Consider the following 18,817-nt stretch of genomic DNA (forward strand, 5'->3'; position numbering starts at 1 on the left):
GAAAGGGATTTCCCTGTTCAGAACAATCTTTGTCTTTACTCTTTGGAGTAATTTCTGGCGTGTCCCTTTTACAGAGGGCAGCAGCTCCTTTTCCTACAAGGAATCATCCCCTCCTGCTTAGACACTTCTCTTACTTTTAGACACTTTAGTGTGGCTCAGACTGACTTCAAATGGCGCCAGAAGACTCAACAACGTAAGATAAACTAGCCCTAAGCTGTCACACAAACCCTGAAGTATTGGTTTTGGACTCATCAGAAGGAAACACTTTGCAGTGTCCTGTTCACATCCATCAGCATGTAAGGCTCTCAGGTTTTTACTCCCTTAGTGCATTTTTCAGCACATTCTGGACATGTTTGTTTCTTGATGTGAAACGCAGGCTGTACCCAGCCACAGCAGTTTGGTCTCAGCCGGATGGAGGAGAATTACAGTGAGCACACTGGATTTTTGTAGGGACCAAACAACAGTATTTTTTGCACTGCTTTCAACAAATGCAAGTGAGTGTCAGAGGATGATCAGAACTTTCCATGTCGCACAGCTGAAGTGCTCAGCTCCAGGAGCTCATAGGACAAATGCATTTCAGCTTCACCGCCCTATAAAGAATGTTTGCCACCAGTCAAGATGTTAAGAAATCCCAAGGCATAATAAAGCTGACACTCCTCTTTCTGAACACCAGCCAATATAAGATTCTTCAAAGGGAAGTCATAACGTTCTGCATGTTCTCGGGCAAGCTTTAGTATCAAGGAGAATGATTTCCTTCCATCCTTATTTAAGATCTGAGAATGCTAGGTCTAAATAGGAAAACTACATCCTTCATGCCACTGCACTAAAACACTTGAAACCACCATCAAAACTTTGAAAGGGAGATTTGGATATGGTGAATGGTGTCCATCAAAGTACAGCTTCATTTGGTTTCAGGATCTTCCATGTCACATTGTAAAAACTGAGGAGTAAGAGTTAAAGAAGGCCAAATTCAGCCCCTTGTACATTGAAAGAGCAGCATTCTCAGTGAATGATTCTCAGTGACTTCCCAAAGTTTCTTGTGAACTACCCACACAAAGATGAAACTATCATTGGCATGTTAATTTATGGAGAACTATGTGGTGTTCATCTTTCTGTCCAAACACACACGATGTGAGGATAGGGATGAAAGCAAAACTGAGAGTGGGGACAAGAATCATCTTCAAGGTGGCAAATGTTCTTGTCACTTCCATTAGTAGAACAGGGAGACATCTGTTTCTGTACTTTAACAAACAACCTGCCTGTGTGTTACTTATCTGTTTATACTTCTCATGCTTCTTACCAATTTTCTATATTTATAGAAAAGTGGCACTTTCTAAATGTGAAAGTGTGTTATGACATGGAACTTTAACAGCTGTAGACACCCACAAATGAAGTCTGCCTGGTGAAACTATATGAGAAGCACAACAGTGGATACCTAAAAAAGAGATGGCAAGTGCTTGCAGTGGTGCCCATCTGCTGGCATGATGGAGTCATGTTACCTTCTGGCAGCTTAGGCCTGAAATGTTGGTGAGACAGTACCACAACTCGCCAAGAGCACTGACTACTACTCATTGCTACTCTTCTGTGTGGGCAGGAATGATACTGCTAGCTGGATGGAAGCCAGATGGAATCTGGGCAGATTGAAGGAAGACCACAAAATCCTGGAGGTGCCAGAGAAAGGTATTGGTGCCCAAGCTATCTTTCTTCTATCAGTTAGAGGAAAGGGCACTCTCCTGGAAGCACAAAACCAGTTCATCTGGGTTAACAGATCTACTCAGCTGGGGACCAGCTCTGTGGAAATGGACCTGTGGTGGACAACAAGCTCAGCAGGAATGAAAAGGGCATTGCTGTGGTAAAAAAAAAGTCAACAGGCTGCTGGGCTGTAACAGCAAGGGCATCACCAGCAGATATAAAGTCATTACACTCTACTCAGAACTTGTTGGGCCATATCCAGAATACTGCAGTCAGTTTGGGTCCCCTCTATACAAAACAGATGTGGAAAGTCTGGAAAGGGTCCAAGAGGTGCCACGAAGATGATCAAAGGAGTGGAAAGTCTGCCATATGAGGAGAGGCTGGGAGAACTGGGTTTGTTCAGCCTTGAGGAAAGGCTTAGGGGAGACTTTATCAACATGTTCCAATATTTAAAGGGTGGCTACAAAGAAGCTGGAGACTCCTATTCTACAAGGAGACACATGGAAAATATGAGGGTTAATGGGTACAAGTTACTCCTGGGGAGATTCTGACTGGACACAAGAAGAAATTTTGCACGATGTGGACAATCAGTCATTGGAATAATCTCCCCAAGGAAGTGTTGAATTCCCCAGCTTTGGACACTTTTAAGATCCATCTGGACAGGATGCTGTGCTTTTCCCAAGACAAGTTGGACCAGATGATCCTTGAGGCCCCTTTCAACTTGGTATTCTATGATTCAGCTTGTCAGAGTATTTTAAAAACAGAGTTTGGGAGGGAGAACGTTTTTTGAAGTAGTCTTTCTTTTTTTTTTTTTTTTAATCAAATCTAGTGAGAGTGTGTCTATTCTCTTTTGACTTTTCTCAGAATAGAAATAGAATGAGTTTCACTAAAATCACTCATCAGAATTATAAGCAAGAGAATGACAACATAAAAACCCCAGAGATTATGATTTGGGGATTAAAGTATCTAAATATTTTAGCCTTTTTGCTTTTTCTCATATTTTGAATGAATTACTTTTCTTTAATGATCTACCGTGAAAATTGCCAACAGCCTAAGTTTATAAAACTACTGCTTTATAAACAAAACTAAACTTTTGACAAAAAACAAATCCTTTGTAATTGCATGTGCAGACTTCATGTTGCTGAATAATGCAGTAGTTATTCCCAAAGCCACACTGTGGGCTTTTTTCAGAAATTCCTGAAGTAAAACATTAAGTCATTTGTTTGTGAAAACTCCAAACACATCTCATAATGCAAAAATAGCAGAAAGCATACTCATACGTGAAGATAACACCAGAGGAATTCTCAGTGCCATGGCGCAAATGACATTCCAGGCTGTCTTTCTCAGAAGAGGAAACAGAACTCTGTAGTCTGTATCCTGACACTTTTCCATCCATAATTTGCCTTTGTCCCTGTGATCTGTGAGAGGTGCCCAGACATCTCTAGCACCATGTTGCCTGCAGACACTGGCACTGTTCTAGGCTCTGTGTTGTGGGACATCCTGGTGGGCAACAGAATGAGGCTGTAGACACCGTCAGTGTCACACATGAAACTGGCTTACTGGTGGGCGAAAATACACTAAAATTTCATGTATGAAATGACTGCAGAGATGAACCAAAATGGGCAATTACTCATTGCAGTATTTGTAATTTCCATCATGCTTGATGCTTAGTGTTTGAGGGAGGAATGAGTCATTCACCAATTTGGCGTCCCTAGAAATCCAGACCAGCATCTATGAAACCTACCAGCATCACCCAAAAGTATGGTATGAGCTTACAAGCTCATGCATTACAGCAGTTCTGGAACAGTGGTATATTAAAAAGTCACAACAACCTAACAGTTAGAATTCCAGGATCAGGAAACACGTTTGACTCTGTAGAGGAGTAGGTCTTACCTGTTACAATAAAACTGACATTTCTTTGAGATTTTCCCACTTTGTTGGATGCCACACAGCTGTAGATTCCTGAAGACTTGGCTTCAGCTACAACAAGAGTGCTAGCAGTCTGCAAAAGAAAGAAGAGGTTTAGTTCTCCTTGGCTCAAGAACTCAGTTAAAGCTTGCCTTCCCTTTTTCCTAAGTCACCGTTAGCTGTCCCATGATCCACTCTTTCCATCCGTTCAGTGATGGGCACCTCTGGGGCTATTTAAAGGAGATTAAACACACTTTTGCAAAGGATAGAAGAATAACAGGAAACAAGCTCCTTGGGTGACCTTTATATCATCAAAGCCATCATGACCAAAAATCTTTGAACATGTCTTTCAGATTGATTTATCTCTCGCTGGTGATGTAATGGTAAGCTACAAGACATGAAGCACGACAGAATGTGTTTCACACAAGGAGATAGGCAGACTGTAGGAGAGCCAGACTGCAAAGGCAATAGGTGAAGCATGCCTCAGACATTTGGGTTATCCTGGGGGAAAAAAGTTGGTCAATTTAGCTCTAATCTTGTTGGATTTCTTTCACTTTCCCACATATGTGTCAGGTGAGACAGAGCAGCAGCATAAGAGATGTTTACTCATCTTCTTTTGTACTATTTTCCTGGATTTAATACGTCTATTATATAATAATTTATCAGTTTTAGTTATGTTATATTCTATCACCATCTTAAGAGGTCCAGCACAATAATATTTTCTCAAAGTTATATGACTTGAAAGATAAGACCTTGAAAGGCCAGGGACCAAAACCAACTAATGTGCCCTTAGAAACATAAAAACCAGTGTGATAAAATGAGTTATACTTTTAGGGTGATAGGAAGCCATGGTCTAGTGGCTTGGGCACTAAGCAGAAGGAGAAAGTTAGGCAGAAACAAATGATGTGTCATTCTGTTATGGAGCTGAGACATGAGGCATGGACATGGACTTCATCAGTGTAATGTACTTCTAGTTACTACTTGGTAGCTTAATTTTCTCTCTTTCTGTTGCCATTTTACTTGTTCTGTAAAGCATGGTTTGGCTGGAGTTACGGGCAGAGCTGGGACGGTGACGAACGGGGCTTCAGAATTCCACTGTTTGGAATTGTTTGGCTTCACTAAAAATCCTAAAAATAAGTTCTGTGCAATTAATACATTCTTTTAAGTCTGCCTGATTACTGGAGTTCAGAGACAAACACAAAAGGGTGAGGCAGTAATAAATAAGGACCAGTTATCTACATTTTTACATAAACACTGACTGAACATTTGCACTGCTTTTGTCTCCTGCTGGGAGAAAGCATAGCTATCCCCAAACTCCTGTTGAGCCCCTAAATGAAATAGATCATCTGGTTTCCCAAAATCATTCTCCACTAGAGAGTCTATTACTTTTCCTACTACTCAAGCAAAAACACTGTTGAGGCAAATAATTTGGTTTTGACTTATTTGTTTTAGAAGACTTCACTATGGTAAATTCACTGCAGGTAATGCTAACAGCACCTCTACCTGTGAAATTGTCTCAGTGGCCAACTACCTGTCTGCTAACATACTACCTAATATTTCTAGCTGTAATTTTTATAAACTACCTTTTTGGATCTTCTGTGAGATGAAAGAGGATCAGTAAGACCAGATAGGTAATTATAGCCCTTAGGGAAAAATCATCCTGTTTTGCTGAATCCAGCTGTAGGCTGACCTCTACAAATTTCTATGCGCCCAGCTCTATCCATATTTTGTCATTCTCTTTGAATTTCTTCCAGGTTCTAAACATAATTTTTTAAAGTGTGGGCAGAGAGTACAGCACCAGGATTCCTGTATCTGTTTTTTCAACACTAACTCAGACCAGAAGGAAGTCCCACAATGTCTACCACAGAAGGCTAATGGGGGTGGTTAAAAACTCCTTCTGCCATGCCAGACTTTCCACCAAAACCAGCCTTTTTCTGCTAGCTGCTATTACCTCACAGCAACTTTGCCCAGGAAGCAGCTGCGACCTAACATGCACAGTGAAGGAGAATGAAACTCTTGCTCTCTGACTCCAGGACACCGGTCTTTACTATACACAGAGGCAGAGCATTTCTGAGCCTGAAAAACAGGTGCTAACTCTTCCTCCCACAACTACTCCAAAGGTTTGAAAAGTTTTTGAAGTATGAGACTGCATTTTGTCCTTCTATCATCAAGCATTACTTTTTAAAGTAAAATTGTGCATAATACCTTGAGTTTTACTGCTTCAGCCCACTGCGATGTGATTATTACTTTTGTCACACTGAGGATGGTGCATAGAGTTATGCTAAAGGAGCATGACTGCAGTGAGTTACAAATTTTACCTTTTTTGTGTATTAAATTGCCTGAGAGAACATTCATTGGTGTGGAAAGCCAGTGATTTAAACTGCCAGCTTTTCCCCCCAGCAGCGTTTTGGTTTTGACCATCTTACACTGTCCCAAATACTTCTTTAGCATGGGCCAAGGACCACTTCCAACAGGCAACTCCCATGCAAGCAATGGCTCTTTGGAAGGCAAGGGAATTAAATGCTGTGAACACAGGAGGCCTTAGTGCTAGAGAGCACACACTGGTATGTTTACTCTACTAAGGCAGAGAAAGCCACAGTGTCTAGGAGGAAGCAAGACTGACTTTGCAACAGAACAGAATATTTTAGAGACAACATGTCTCTGTATAAATCTTTTAGCTTATAAATTAGTCACAAGGATAAGATAACATCTCTTTAAATAGTTTGTGAGCCCTCCAGTGGTGCGGTCTGTGTTTTTCATTGTGGATGCCAGCCAAAACCCACCAGAGAAGCAGTGTGTACAAAACTGAGCCTGGCATATTGTTTATGGAGAAACTATGGCTGTTTGAGATCAGTTTGTGCAGCATGATCCCTCTGTACAGCTATTACTGCAAAAAGAAGCAAAAGTTTTCGCAATCTTGTATCATCTGGCATCACAACAGGGTGTTTCAGTCCATGGATTTGCAACTACATTATATACAGAAAGACTAAATTGAGTTGCCATGATCAGACAGAACAGGCAAATCCCTCCTGGCATGCTCAATATCTTCAGCATTATCTCTCCATAAACTCCATTTACCACCAAAGTTTTGGCCCTTTATGCCTTTTTTTGACTCCCATCATCTCAGCTGAAGCACCACGTTACAGGCTCATCTCAAAGCCAGGGGCTCGGGAAGTAAGTCCCATACTTCTGCTGCTTTGCTGGGCAAATAAAAAGGCATAAGGCAGAAATCCTAAGAGATGGAAGAGGAATTCACAGATTTGTTTGTGGTGGAAACTGATGAGGAAAAGACTGGGGAGGCAAAGAGAATGCAAAGCAGCTGACAAGATCATTGGTGTTGGAGCCACGGTGGGCTGGTCTTTCCCCTGGAGGGTCTGCTCAAATTTCTCTCTTCTCAAAGTAGCTGAGATAGAGGATTCCCAGTGCTCCAGCTGATGGCAGAGAAGGAAAATAAGTTTTCAGAAAATGTTTGGCAACCTGGCTCTTATGTGACCCCCAGAAGGCCTCTTAAGACACTGACATGAACTTGCTCTGTTCAGAGATTGCTGCCCTGACTTCTTCAAACAGCCCATGTATTTAAAAAGCAAAATACTGCCCCTTTCAACACAGAGCAGGCTAGTGCAAGTCTGTCAGTTATTGCCAATTCCCTTCTAGTTATGCTTTTAAAAACTATTGAAAACTATTAAACTATTAATAAACTATTTAGAAGAACTATAGAAGAACTATTTAAAAAAAGGAAACAAATGAAAATATGCTCTCTTTATGCCCTTGGAATTATCTTTGTCTAAAGGAATATCATTTAGGAAGATCCATTTCTAAATATTGGTAGGGCACTGCTGGATTGGTCTGTTTGTGCCAAAGACATACAATCTGCGTGCCTCGCATGTTGGCAAGGAGCATCAGTGTAAAACATCTGGTCAACATGTTCCACCTTCAGGACCACCATGGGAGAAACACCAAAATATCCTCAATGGGAGGACATGAGTACACACAGGAGAGCACCCACTTTCACCCTGGGGTCAGACTGAAAAATCTTTATGAGTTGCTGCTGTACATCAAGCAGAGCTGTGTTTTCCCTCTGCATCCTGTTCTTTCAAGCAGCTCAGCAGCAGCAAGCCCCAAGTTCTGCTGGTTTTAATCTCACCAAGGGCTTGGCTCTGCTGGTACCTCCCAAAGATTCACTTAAAAGTGTTGACAGCAATTCTAGTAGCACTCTGGAAGGCTCCAGGAGAAGTTACAATGTGCTGAAGAGAGGAAAGTGGGGCTCCCACTGCTATCTTTAGCCTGGGTCCTGAGGAAGATCATACCGTCCTTATGTTCATCTGTCTGCCAGCCTGTCCATTTGTCTGCCAGTATCCTCTCCACCCACACATGCTCAGTAATTTCTGAATCCATTGTCCAGTTTCATCCAAGACTTATTGACAACTCAAAGCTCATGAGATCTCACACATTTAATGAAAACCAGCTGTTTGGTGGAGGAGAAAGATCAAAATGCTGCTGTAGTGAGCTACACAGCTTTCTCTTCCTCTTTGGGTTCCAGATGGCCAATCTGCACAGATGTACTGGCCAGACAGCTGGCATGTGTCAGGACTGGGAACAGACACAGCACATGCTTCTCCATCTCATCAGCAATATGGGAACTTGGAAGAGAGGTGGATGTTTAGGGCTTGGCATAGAAGATGCTGGAGAGATGGAACCCTTTTATTTTGCATAATTACACTTAGCAGTCATGTCCTGGAAGGATTGACTCTTCTGACTATTTAGCACTTCACTTTGGAGGGTTGCACTTTTTAATACTACCACCAGTCAGGCTGACTTATCTTTGCCAGCCAAACCAGAGATACACAAGGGTGAGTCTAAATTATGTCTTCCAGAATCATGTTACCGGGCCATTATTTTCCATTTTCCATGAAGTCAAGTGGCTTTTTCATTCACAAGTGCTGGAACCACTAAAAACCTGTTTCAGTTAGGCATTCATGCAGTGGCATTCATTCATATATATATATTCATTCATATATACTTTTCCACAAACAGACACACACACACATATATGCATGCTAAGCTCCAATTCCATGCATTACTACCCTTTATACACCATACCTGGAGGCATACCCTGTGACACAGACCCAGCTTTCATGGTACCTGCTATAGGTCAGTGGTACTCCAACACATGCTAGCAGCAGACATTCTGTTCCATTTCAGGTTCTCAGTATGTTAGTTCCCAAAAACCAGAGGGTTTTGTCTCACTCCCTCCAACTTTTCCTTGTACTCCACTGCCCTACTGTCTACTGTCTCCTTCCCTTGGATTTGTAACCCTTTCTTCTTGGCCCACACTTTTTGCTTCCCCTCATCTGAACTTGCCTTCTTAGTGGTCTTCTGCACATGCTGAGTGCTTAGGATCCTTGTTGACTTCTCCTACAGAACCCTTGTACCACTATGGCAGGAATACCAAGTGCCTTCAAAGCTGTTGATAAGCCAGTGTGAGCCTGCACACCCGGGACAGAGCACACGGAATGCATGCACCACTGCCAATTGTACTCGGGGGCACAATGAACGCACCAGCTCTCTGTGCCTTATTATTGCAGGTCATTCACTGACTGGCATTCTAATCGACACTGACCATGCAAAGAATAATAGTCAGTGTTAGCCCTCAGCCAGACACAGCTTTAATGGGGAGCACTAGGAAGTGATGGGTGTTGGTCAGCTGAGTGACAGCAGTGTGTCTGTGACCTGTTTACACCACTGGCCTAGGAATAGCACAAATTTGTAGGAAGTTGCTGAGATGTCCAACAAAATGAGAACCAAAACATTGGGTGGGGGAATCAAACCACTTCAAGAGCTGTCTTATGATTAAGTACTATGGCTTATGTTACAAAGTTCTTCCATTGTACCACTCAAGTTTCTCAATGTCTGCTTTGAGAGGCTTTAGCGGAAATGTTACTCAAACACTGTTGTCACGGTTTCTCTGTCACCAAAGAATAATGTAGTGCAGGCTTCCTGCACTATTTTAACAGCACAGGCACAGGGCTTGAGGTTTTGCTAACTTTAAAATATACTTGTGGCTACCTTGATAACCACAGACAAACAAACAACCTACCACAGCGAAGAGCCAAACTAGAAACACTTAGATGTTGCACATACAGGAAACATATGAAACTGGCACAATGTCTTTAGGAAGGTGAAAACAGCTACCTTCATTGCTAAAGAAACCTGTTGATCATTCCTTGTTCATCTCTTCCTTTGCTTACACTAATGTCATCCTGTGACCACACGCATTTCTCCTTTCATGCTAACCCAAACGTGAAACTTTCTGACTTTCTTCATTCATTTCCAACCTCTTTGTCTCCTACATCTTTGTTGTTTCCATTGAGCTCTGAGATTGTTTTTACCACTCTTGCTGTGCTGGGATGTGGAAGTGGGGTAGACACTGTTTATTTAGCAGGGCACCACCGCTGTGGAAGTGCCTCAGAGAGGTGTTCACAGCTGCTGGCAGGAATAGAACTGCTCACAGTAGCAGTCCGTCAGAGACAGACACTCGCGGTGACGTGCTGTGCTCAGTGAGCTCAGCGCTATTAGCACTCTGACAATATCGCTGCAGATGGGCGAGGCTCTGTCTGAGCTGTCTCTTTGAGTTTGCTCAGGGATGCTCAGGGTGAGTCTTGGGCTGCGAAGAGTGAAAAGCCATAGACTCCCATGGATTTAAAAGAACAGTCCTGGATGCTCTAAGCAGTTGTGTGTGCACTAATCGTGCAGCTCTCAGCTTGGCCAGGAGCCTGAGCTTAGGGAGCATTTTTTTACTTACAAAAGCAGTCCAGCTGTGCTTGAAAAGCTACGGAACAGCAGCAGAAATAGAGAAACTTTAGAAAAGCTGTGAAAAAGCTGAGTACAGAGATTGCTTCACTAACCTCCCCCTCCCCACAGGGACCAGGAGGAGTAAAGCAAAACAAGGTAGACCTTTTTTAGTTGAACTAAAGAGCAAAAAGACAAGGAATACCAGGGAGGACCATGTAAATCCTTCCGTGCAAGGACCATTTCTTGGTTCATTTCTGGCCACATTTTTAAAAAGGGCTGCTTGCCAAAGACTTGCAGTTCTACCGCAAGGACCCATTATTAGCATCTTCCTCCAGGGAGGAATTTATTTGCTGTTGACTGGAAGTTGCTTTGATATTTTAGCCACGCCTCTTCTGCTGTCTCCAAAATGCATGGTACACAAGGAGAATGAGATCTGGTCATTAGACAGCTCCTTCTGCACCCTGTGAACAGGCAGGACTGCACCCATACCACGGCTATATGACTGCTGGAAAAGAATTGATTCTTATCATCTTGTTCATCATTCCCCCTGTGGAATAGACTGTGTCTTCCTGTGCCTGAAATTATTTCCCTTTCCTCCTTCAAATCCCTCCTTATGTTTCATTTTTCATGTGCTTTCCTATGATAGAGTACCCTAGGAAACTGTTTGCTCCCATCTTTGCCTTGATCTTTAAGCATGTAGATCTGGACAGCTAAATAGAGCAAATGCCTCCCTGGGATCCAGCCTGTTCCCACGCACTGGAATGGTGCCATGGACACCTGTGATACTTTCTAAATAATAAAACAGCCGGAGAAAATGCAGTCCCAGATCTGATTCTTGGCTGCACGTAAAACCCTGTTTATTCTGCGGTGTGTGAAAGGGCCTTGACACGAGAATAACTACAGTTTATACCCATTTTCATATGCAGGAAACTGAAGGTAGCCATCAAGAAAAAGAGACCTTTAACCCCACTGCCCTTAGAATTACAAAATGCATTTTGGTGTCAGTAGAAATGAAAGACTTAGAGTAAAATAGGCTTTAAAATTTATAATCTCTTTAGCTATTACAGCCACAAACTAAACTAGCCTGTGAAAACAGACTGTGACAGTGTTATGACACCTGAGCTGCTCTGTAGCCCAGGCCACTCAACCACACCAAATTAGTCTCATGTCCATCCCAGGGAAGTGCAGCTGATCTAGGGTATCCTTGATTTGAGGTTTTAACTGATGGACAAGCCTCCTTGGCCCTTGGCAAGTCAATCTCGTGGGATTTCTCTTCCACATTAGATACCAGTAGACTACAGGCCCACACACACATCCTTCAGAATCACCTGCATGTCCCCATGACCCATAAAGGGATGCTAGGCTTGGACTAACACCTAAATTCAGATGCCTAACACTGCTGGGATAAATCCTGTCTTGCTGTCTCTGACTGAGACTTCTCTTAAACTTTGCTTCCATAATCTGGATTCTTTTGGCTCTTTAGAATTTATTCCAGAAAAGACATGGCCATCTAATCATCTAGGACCACATCTATGAATAAGCTGACTAATGAGTGTAAATAGTTTAATTCTCATAGGAAAACTGTCACGAAATTGTGCAATTGCACAAAATGAAACAAAGATGGCCTGGAACCCTTCCCTGTGCTTCTGAGGTACCCCAAGATACTTCAGACCATGAATAAGAGAGCAGATATAGAGAATCCCACTGATAGATTCTCTTGGCATGTCACTTACCTTTATATGACGGCCACCAGAAAAAAAATACTCTCAGCAGATAAATGCCACATATGAAACTTATCTGCATGTATGCAGGTCCTCAAATCCAAACAGTATAAAAATGCTGGTTTCTTCTCTGTTACCTTGATAGCATCTTACAGTGCCTTTTCAACACATGCTGTCACACAGAAAGGTTATCTGCTCCTAGGAATCATACCTTATTTTTGCCCTCTATTACGGCTGTTCTCTCAGTGATGCTCTGGATCCTGTTTCCTACGTGGCTGCCAGCTTTCAGGATGAAAGATCCATCTGTATAAAAGCAAAATCCATGCCTAAAGACAAGAAAAATTGAAATGTTATTGATTTGGTGATAGAAATTGAGTAGAAATTCAACACATAAGACAAAACAATTGATTTGAAAATAGTGATCAGTCAGGAAAACTGCAGGCGCTGCGACGACCAGGAAAGTATAATTGCTTTTCATTAAATGTTGAGGTTTGGAGCCTGATAATTGGATTCGCTTCCACATCCTCTCCTTGAATATTAGCTCTCTGGAGTAAATGTTCACATTTGAGCCACTGCAAACTGTGAAGTCAGAATTTACAGTCAGAGCCTAAATATAGAGCTGTACAAGACCAACATCCCATTTCCAATGCTCCTGTTTTCAGACATGGCCAAAACATTAGTTCATACTATTTTTACCCTTTAACTCAAGGCAAATTATATTTGTTTCAAGATGCATTCTATAATGCATTGGATGCTCTTTTACTCTGTGCAGGTTCTTTCTGCTTTAACAAAAGATTATGCCAGTTTTCATTTCTGAATATTTTTTTAGTTCAGTTTATAAAACAGCAAGATATTAATAGTGAGGCTCAATGACTACAAGACATACAGTAAAAAAAGTATAATCCTGAAAGTGAAAAAAATTAAGTTAAACAGAATTATACCCAAATGAAAAAGGGATTTAAATGATAATTTAACTGGAAGAAAATCAAATACATCTAAATGAATGGAAGTCCCAGAGATAAAATGTTTTTGCCTTATGCAACAAATTGGCTTGTAATCAGAACATTCAGGTGTGGTCATGGTAGAGATAATTTGTTTCTTAGAGTCTGATTTGGTACACATGGATATAAACACATTGGAATGCTTCTTAAGTGCTGCCTGACCCTGTTCTTCTTTGAGAAAATCTAGCTCAGTTTTCCATCCAGAATTTAGCTGTTGCTTGTTCAATTCCAGCATCATTGGCAGAGATTAACCCTTCAGCTTGATGAAGTTCTTTCAAATACACTATGTTCCTTGGACTTGAAAGATAATGGCCCTAGTATCTGTAATCAAATAGTTCTGGCTTGTATAACAGTTGTTTGGAGAAACGAACTTTAAAACCCAGTGACTGAAAAACAGAATATGATGCAATCCTGACCAAAGAATGAGCTTCATTTCCCTTCAGTCAAACTGTGCAGTTTGCTTTGCACAGTAAACTTTGTGTTGTTTAGAGTACCAATGGTACACCAACTTTATATGCCTGTTTTTAATTGTGCAGCTTTGCGTCAAACCGGCCGATGACTTAGCAGATATTACGGCTTAAAGAAATAATGACATGGAAACTGACTTGGGCTGCCCAAATTTCACAACGTGCACTGAAAAGCCAGGAGAAGGCAATGGAAATTCATGCATGGAGAAAGGACAAGGAGCGAGAGCCTGGCAGGAAAACCCTATCTACACAACCACGTCTTTCAGACTCTGTTTTAAAAGCCAATTTCTGACACATTATTTTTGAGGCCAGGGTGAAAGAAAGACAGGTGCATTAATAAGGGCACCTGTTGCACTCAGATGGGGAAAAATGGTTAAAATTATTCAGAAAGGTAGATGTTATTTACTTTGCACATTTAAAGCTTTAAGTCTTGTTCTGTAACAAGAATAAAACACAGAAGGCATGATAATTTGGCTAAACTGGTAAGATTTTCATGCCATAGACGATATCAAAACTCAATTTGTGATGCCAGACACACAAACATGCAGTATCAAAAGCACATTTGTGACGATGCAATCTGTACAGGAAAACAGAGACACCAAAATCCCACTTCATGGGATTAAAAAGTGCCTCCTAATTTATTTTTTCTCCGTCCCCACAGAGTGCATTTATGCTTCTTTGTTACAGTGCTGAAATTTTGTACTCTTTACCATAGAAGTCCTTACATATAATTTGCTAAAACACACAAAGAAGGTATAATGCACATTCAGAAGCTGCTTGTGCATCTCTGAAAAGCATCTCTAATTTCCTTTCTTACAGCTCTGGAACCTCCAGACTCAGTTGCTATTATTATGCTCTTCCTCACAATTCCTTAAAAAGACTGTATATTTAGTTTGCCATGTCTTAGGGATGAGGACAGTGCTATGTCTTTGTTGATGCTTAACACAATGAGATGCTGATTACTCATTAATACCAGAATGCAAACCACCATCATAACTACAATAACATCACAATAACAAGAAAAACACATGTAAAGTGCTGGATTAGCCCTGGAGGCACACATGTGAACTCTACTGACGTCACATTCCACTCTATATCCAAACTGGCAATTAGAGTAGAAACTCGAATACTCTTCATAGCTGTTGTCCATGGTTTTAATAAAAAAGGAGTCACAATCAAACTGGGAATGCTGCATCCAACAACACGCAGCTGGAGGTGTGAGTACTGTTGTACACACAACATCACTCCACTGACTGCTGGATCAACAAACATTTATGGATCAGTTGCAGCACGGCTGCCAGGCAGAGTCTAGGACAAGACTCAGACTCGTCCCTTTGGATGCAGAACCAGATGCTTCCTCTCATCAGCTGCCAAATCCCTTCACTTTAACCTCAAATACACTAAAATAGCTCAGGGACAGCACAAGAGCTGTGTCCACTATCCTGAGCTGGCTACTCAGGTTAATAGTCCAAGTCATCCCACCTCTTACTGCTGCCAGGGGTGCCATGTGAAAGATGCTGCCTAAGCCAACAGCATCAGGCAGAGATGGAGAAGGGAAAAATGAGTCAAAAGTCCTGCCTCTGAACTTGACCTCAGCTTCTAACAACTGGCATTTTGTAACAGAAAGAGAAAAGGTTCTGCTGAACTTAGATGTAATCATCAAACCAAATGTTTGTGTTAAGCACAGATGCTTGGAAAGAAAGAGAGAAAAATGAAAACACAAAAATCCATACTGGCTGGAACCAAAATAGGCAATCATCTTCCTGTTAACTCAATTGATGCTTCAGAGAGTGTGTCCTCACATAACATCAGCTGCATATTTTTCTGGTTTCAAGGAAATTACCAATTTCTTCAAACTACCCACTCAGTAAAATAACAAGGGCATTGCATTTTTAGCAGGAACTGTCTGTGTTCGCAGGGAAATCCCACTGCATTTTAGGTATTTGAATCTTACTCCAGATATTTCCAGAGTACCTGAATTCCTGAAATGTTTTGCTGTGGGATGAGCCTCGGTGCTTTGCATCTTCAGGAAATCTTACAGCAGGGTTACTGCCGGGTTAGTGAACGAGCACACAGCGTGCACAGGGATGGATGAGCAAGCTGATATCTGCCAGCACATTTCTATGCATTTCTTTCACCTGTGTCCCTGCAGACCCTTTCACATTTCTCCTTTGTAGGTGCAACTCTGCATGTGTAGAGATCCCACGTAAGAAATACTAACAGGGGTGTGTACAAACCTAAGTTTATGGAAGTTACACAACCTCAAAGTGAGGTAATCAGACTCTGCTGATTATCTGATTATCTGCACTCTTAGTGGAGTGCTGGTAGAAGCAGAGCACTCAGGTTAATCACACCCTAAGTAGTTTTTCCCATATGCCTGCATGCGTGCTGGCATGCACATTTGCAGGTGTGCACCCGCACAGACACGCATCGACCTTTGTGTCAAGAGCCTGAGAAAAAGGCTATTCTTTTGTAAAAACAGGAGCCACTGATTCTCTGTAAGCTTTCCAGAGAAGCCCAGCACTGGGGGAAAGAGGGGTGAGAGTGTCTCTGCCTGTGGCAGGGTGAGTTCTGCTGTCAGACCTGCTCATCACCCAGAGCTTCGGGAATTTATACGGATTTGGAGAGGCTGGGGGGGGTTTATGCAATCAGAAGTAAGTCCAGCTTTATAAAGGGTCTGTGATGTGTGGAGTTGGCACCTAGGGGGGCCCTGGAGGAATGGTTGGGGGAGGGGAGCCAGCCTGCTTCTCGAGAATACATCAAGCCCTTGAGGAAGCAGAGTGTGCCATGTTTGAAGATGCAAAGATAATCACAGTGCTGGGAACCGTCTTGTGTAGCGGAGGAAGCCAAACAACAAGAGGAAAGCAGCATATGCTCGTGATTTCGCACAGGAAGCGAGCAGCACCTCCTGCCAAAGCGAGATAAGAAAACTCCCATGGCCTATTCTGGACAGGGCTGTGGCCATCAGCCTTCGCTTCACACTGTCCTCGCTCTGCTCCGCAGCCCGTTCCCTTTCCTAATGAGTTTCAGAGCCCTCACTTCTATTAGCATGCAGCATGCCAAGCACAATAGCATGGTGTATTTATAACTATCAACAGGGAAAAGTTTCCAGGGTAAGAGTGTACTTCATGTCATCTTGATGTATTTCACTGAAATCACACTACAAACCAGCTCCAAGCTAAAGTCCTGCTGATGAAACTACTGGTCTCAAAAGTAAAGCTGCTTGGTGATTTATAGCAGAGCATGGGAGCTGAGGTAAACAATTTGTCCAGTTACTGATAGGATGGTTTGATCTCATGTATGACAGTCAGTTCTGATTGAAAGCCCCAGATCTGGCCCATCCAGACACATCTGTCCCATGCCAAAGACAGTACTGCAGTTTTCAGTTCAAGAAGTGCAACAACAAATACCAGTGAAAGAGCCTCAGTCCACAGAGAGCTGGAAAAATACTCATCTTCTGCCTCCTTCTCTTCCCAGCTTCTCCCTCCCAAGCCCTCCTGTGTGATTCCAGAGGCCATTGCAATCGTTACCTTGTGTAACTTGAATTTCATTCAACTCTCTAAGCAAGCATTCCTCTTGGCAAAGCCCCTGGCAGCCTCACTCACACTCTCATTCACTGGGGTAGTGTTTGTTGGGAGGGAGAGGAAACCATGCTGTCACCAACAGTGCCCATTTTTTAGAGTGATTATTGGCAGTCACCATACTTTTCTCAGCAGCTATCCTTTTCATAGGGCAGCAATTCCTAGCAGAGTGAGGGCAACGTTACTACAAATTCGAGTTGGTCTGACTCACGTCTTTTAAGAGGCAATGGCAATGACACTAACATAGGACAGGAACTCTGGAAATTCCTGGAATTGTAAAGAATACATAGGAATTGTTTTTTATTTGCAAGTTGCCAACAAAAATCTGAATGGCATGGGCCATGACTGCTCTGCACCTCAGTGTCCAGTGTGATTGATAGCACTGGGCTGGTGTAGCCACGTGTCCTTGGGAATATTGAGTCAATCTGAAGCAGGAAACTGAGAGGAAAAATAGTAGCAGGGAGCATGTAGAGTTTGTAAAACGTGCTTTATGGGGGTGGGGGAAGGAGAACATGTGCTGGCCCCCGGCCAGCTTTGTCTGTGCATGTGATTCTATGATTCTAAGAAGCTATGGTCCAGGTGCTCCTGCTCTAGGTCAAAACCAATCAGTTAGAGGTCAAAATGATGGCAAAACTGCAGCTGGGAGCTCATCCCAAACACCTTCCCAAATGTACACATTGGTGGAGCTAGGAGGAAAACTACAGGTGGTAGGAACTGGATAAATTTTACATTATTTATTTGTTTATTTCTATTTATTTATTTAGGATCAGGTTCCTGATGTTCCAAAACCTCATTCTCCTGGGGAGTATCTTTGAAAAGAGTAGAGTAGATGGCATTTATAGCTTTGATGTGTACTTTCATGGCCCTATCAAAAAAGGAAGCATTTGATAGCTGCACACTGCCCTTCTTGCTATTACTGATATGGAACCAGACAATTGGATGGGGTTTCCCTTTCATACTCATTCTTTCCAAACATTATGACTTGCCCTTAACTGTTCCAGTTTGCTGCCTGAAAAGCTGATTGATCTGAGCTATCTCAAAAAAGCAGCAAGGCCAACAGCAATGTAACCTACCCCAACTTTCAGCATTTCATCAGCCCACACTCAGATTTCCACAGGAAAAAAATAATTTCTAAAACTGCACACCTGAGCACCCTGCAATACCAGTTGCTTGCAACAAAAAATGCAGATGACTGAGGCTGAGGGTCGCCAAAAAAACCCATTTTGCCTCCAACTTCTTTGCCATTACTTGAAAGCTCTGGCCACTAGGGAACATGACAGCATTTTTCAGGTGCCCACACATACTGATGTTGTCTGAATTTTTCTCACCTTGTCTTATTTTGCTTTTTGATCTTTAATTTTCTGCTTCACACTGCTTAGCATTCTTCATGGACACAGAATACCATCATATCTCAGCCAAACCTACCTTCCTTCCTTGTTATGCAACTCTCTTCCCTCCTTTACTAAACTGTGCTCACTCTCCTCTCCCATGAAGCCACTGTGATTCAGCCTCCACTTTCTCTGTGCAAAAGCAAAAATCATGCCCTGCACAGAGAAGCAGGATGTCAGCTGGAACCTATAGAATTATCCAATGAGATTTCCATAAGCACCCAGAATTTCTTTCAGGGCAAAAAAAGTGTTTGATTTTGAGACTCT

General features: G+C 42.3%; 2 protein-coding genes across 2 annotated transcripts in view; one reads left to right on the forward strand and one right to left on the reverse strand.

The window, feature by feature from the left end:
- PAN3 (poly(A) specific ribonuclease subunit PAN3) overlaps positions 1-18,817 on the forward strand; it is a 550,273-nt gene that overhangs the window by 126,057 nt on the left and 405,399 nt on the right. The window lies entirely within an intron of this gene.
- The window catches only part of FLT1 (fms related receptor tyrosine kinase 1), a 107,734-nt gene that overhangs the window by 43,673 nt on the left and 45,244 nt on the right, over positions 1-18,817 (reverse strand). Inside the window, exons 11-12 of the mRNA XM_009102854.4 lie at positions 12,325-12,439; positions 3,586-3,694 (exon numbers count right to left, since the gene is read on the reverse strand). Coding sequence (XP_009101102.2) covers positions 3,586-3,694; positions 12,325-12,439 — 224 coding nt within the window. The remainder of the gene's footprint in view (positions 1-3,585; positions 3,695-12,324; positions 12,440-18,817) is intronic.

Source organism: Serinus canaria, chromosome 1 (assembly GCF_022539315.1).
Source record: "Serinus canaria isolate serCan28SL12 chromosome 1, serCan2020, whole genome shotgun sequence".
NCBI lineage: Eukaryota > Metazoa > Chordata > Aves > Passeriformes > Fringillidae > Serinus > Serinus canaria.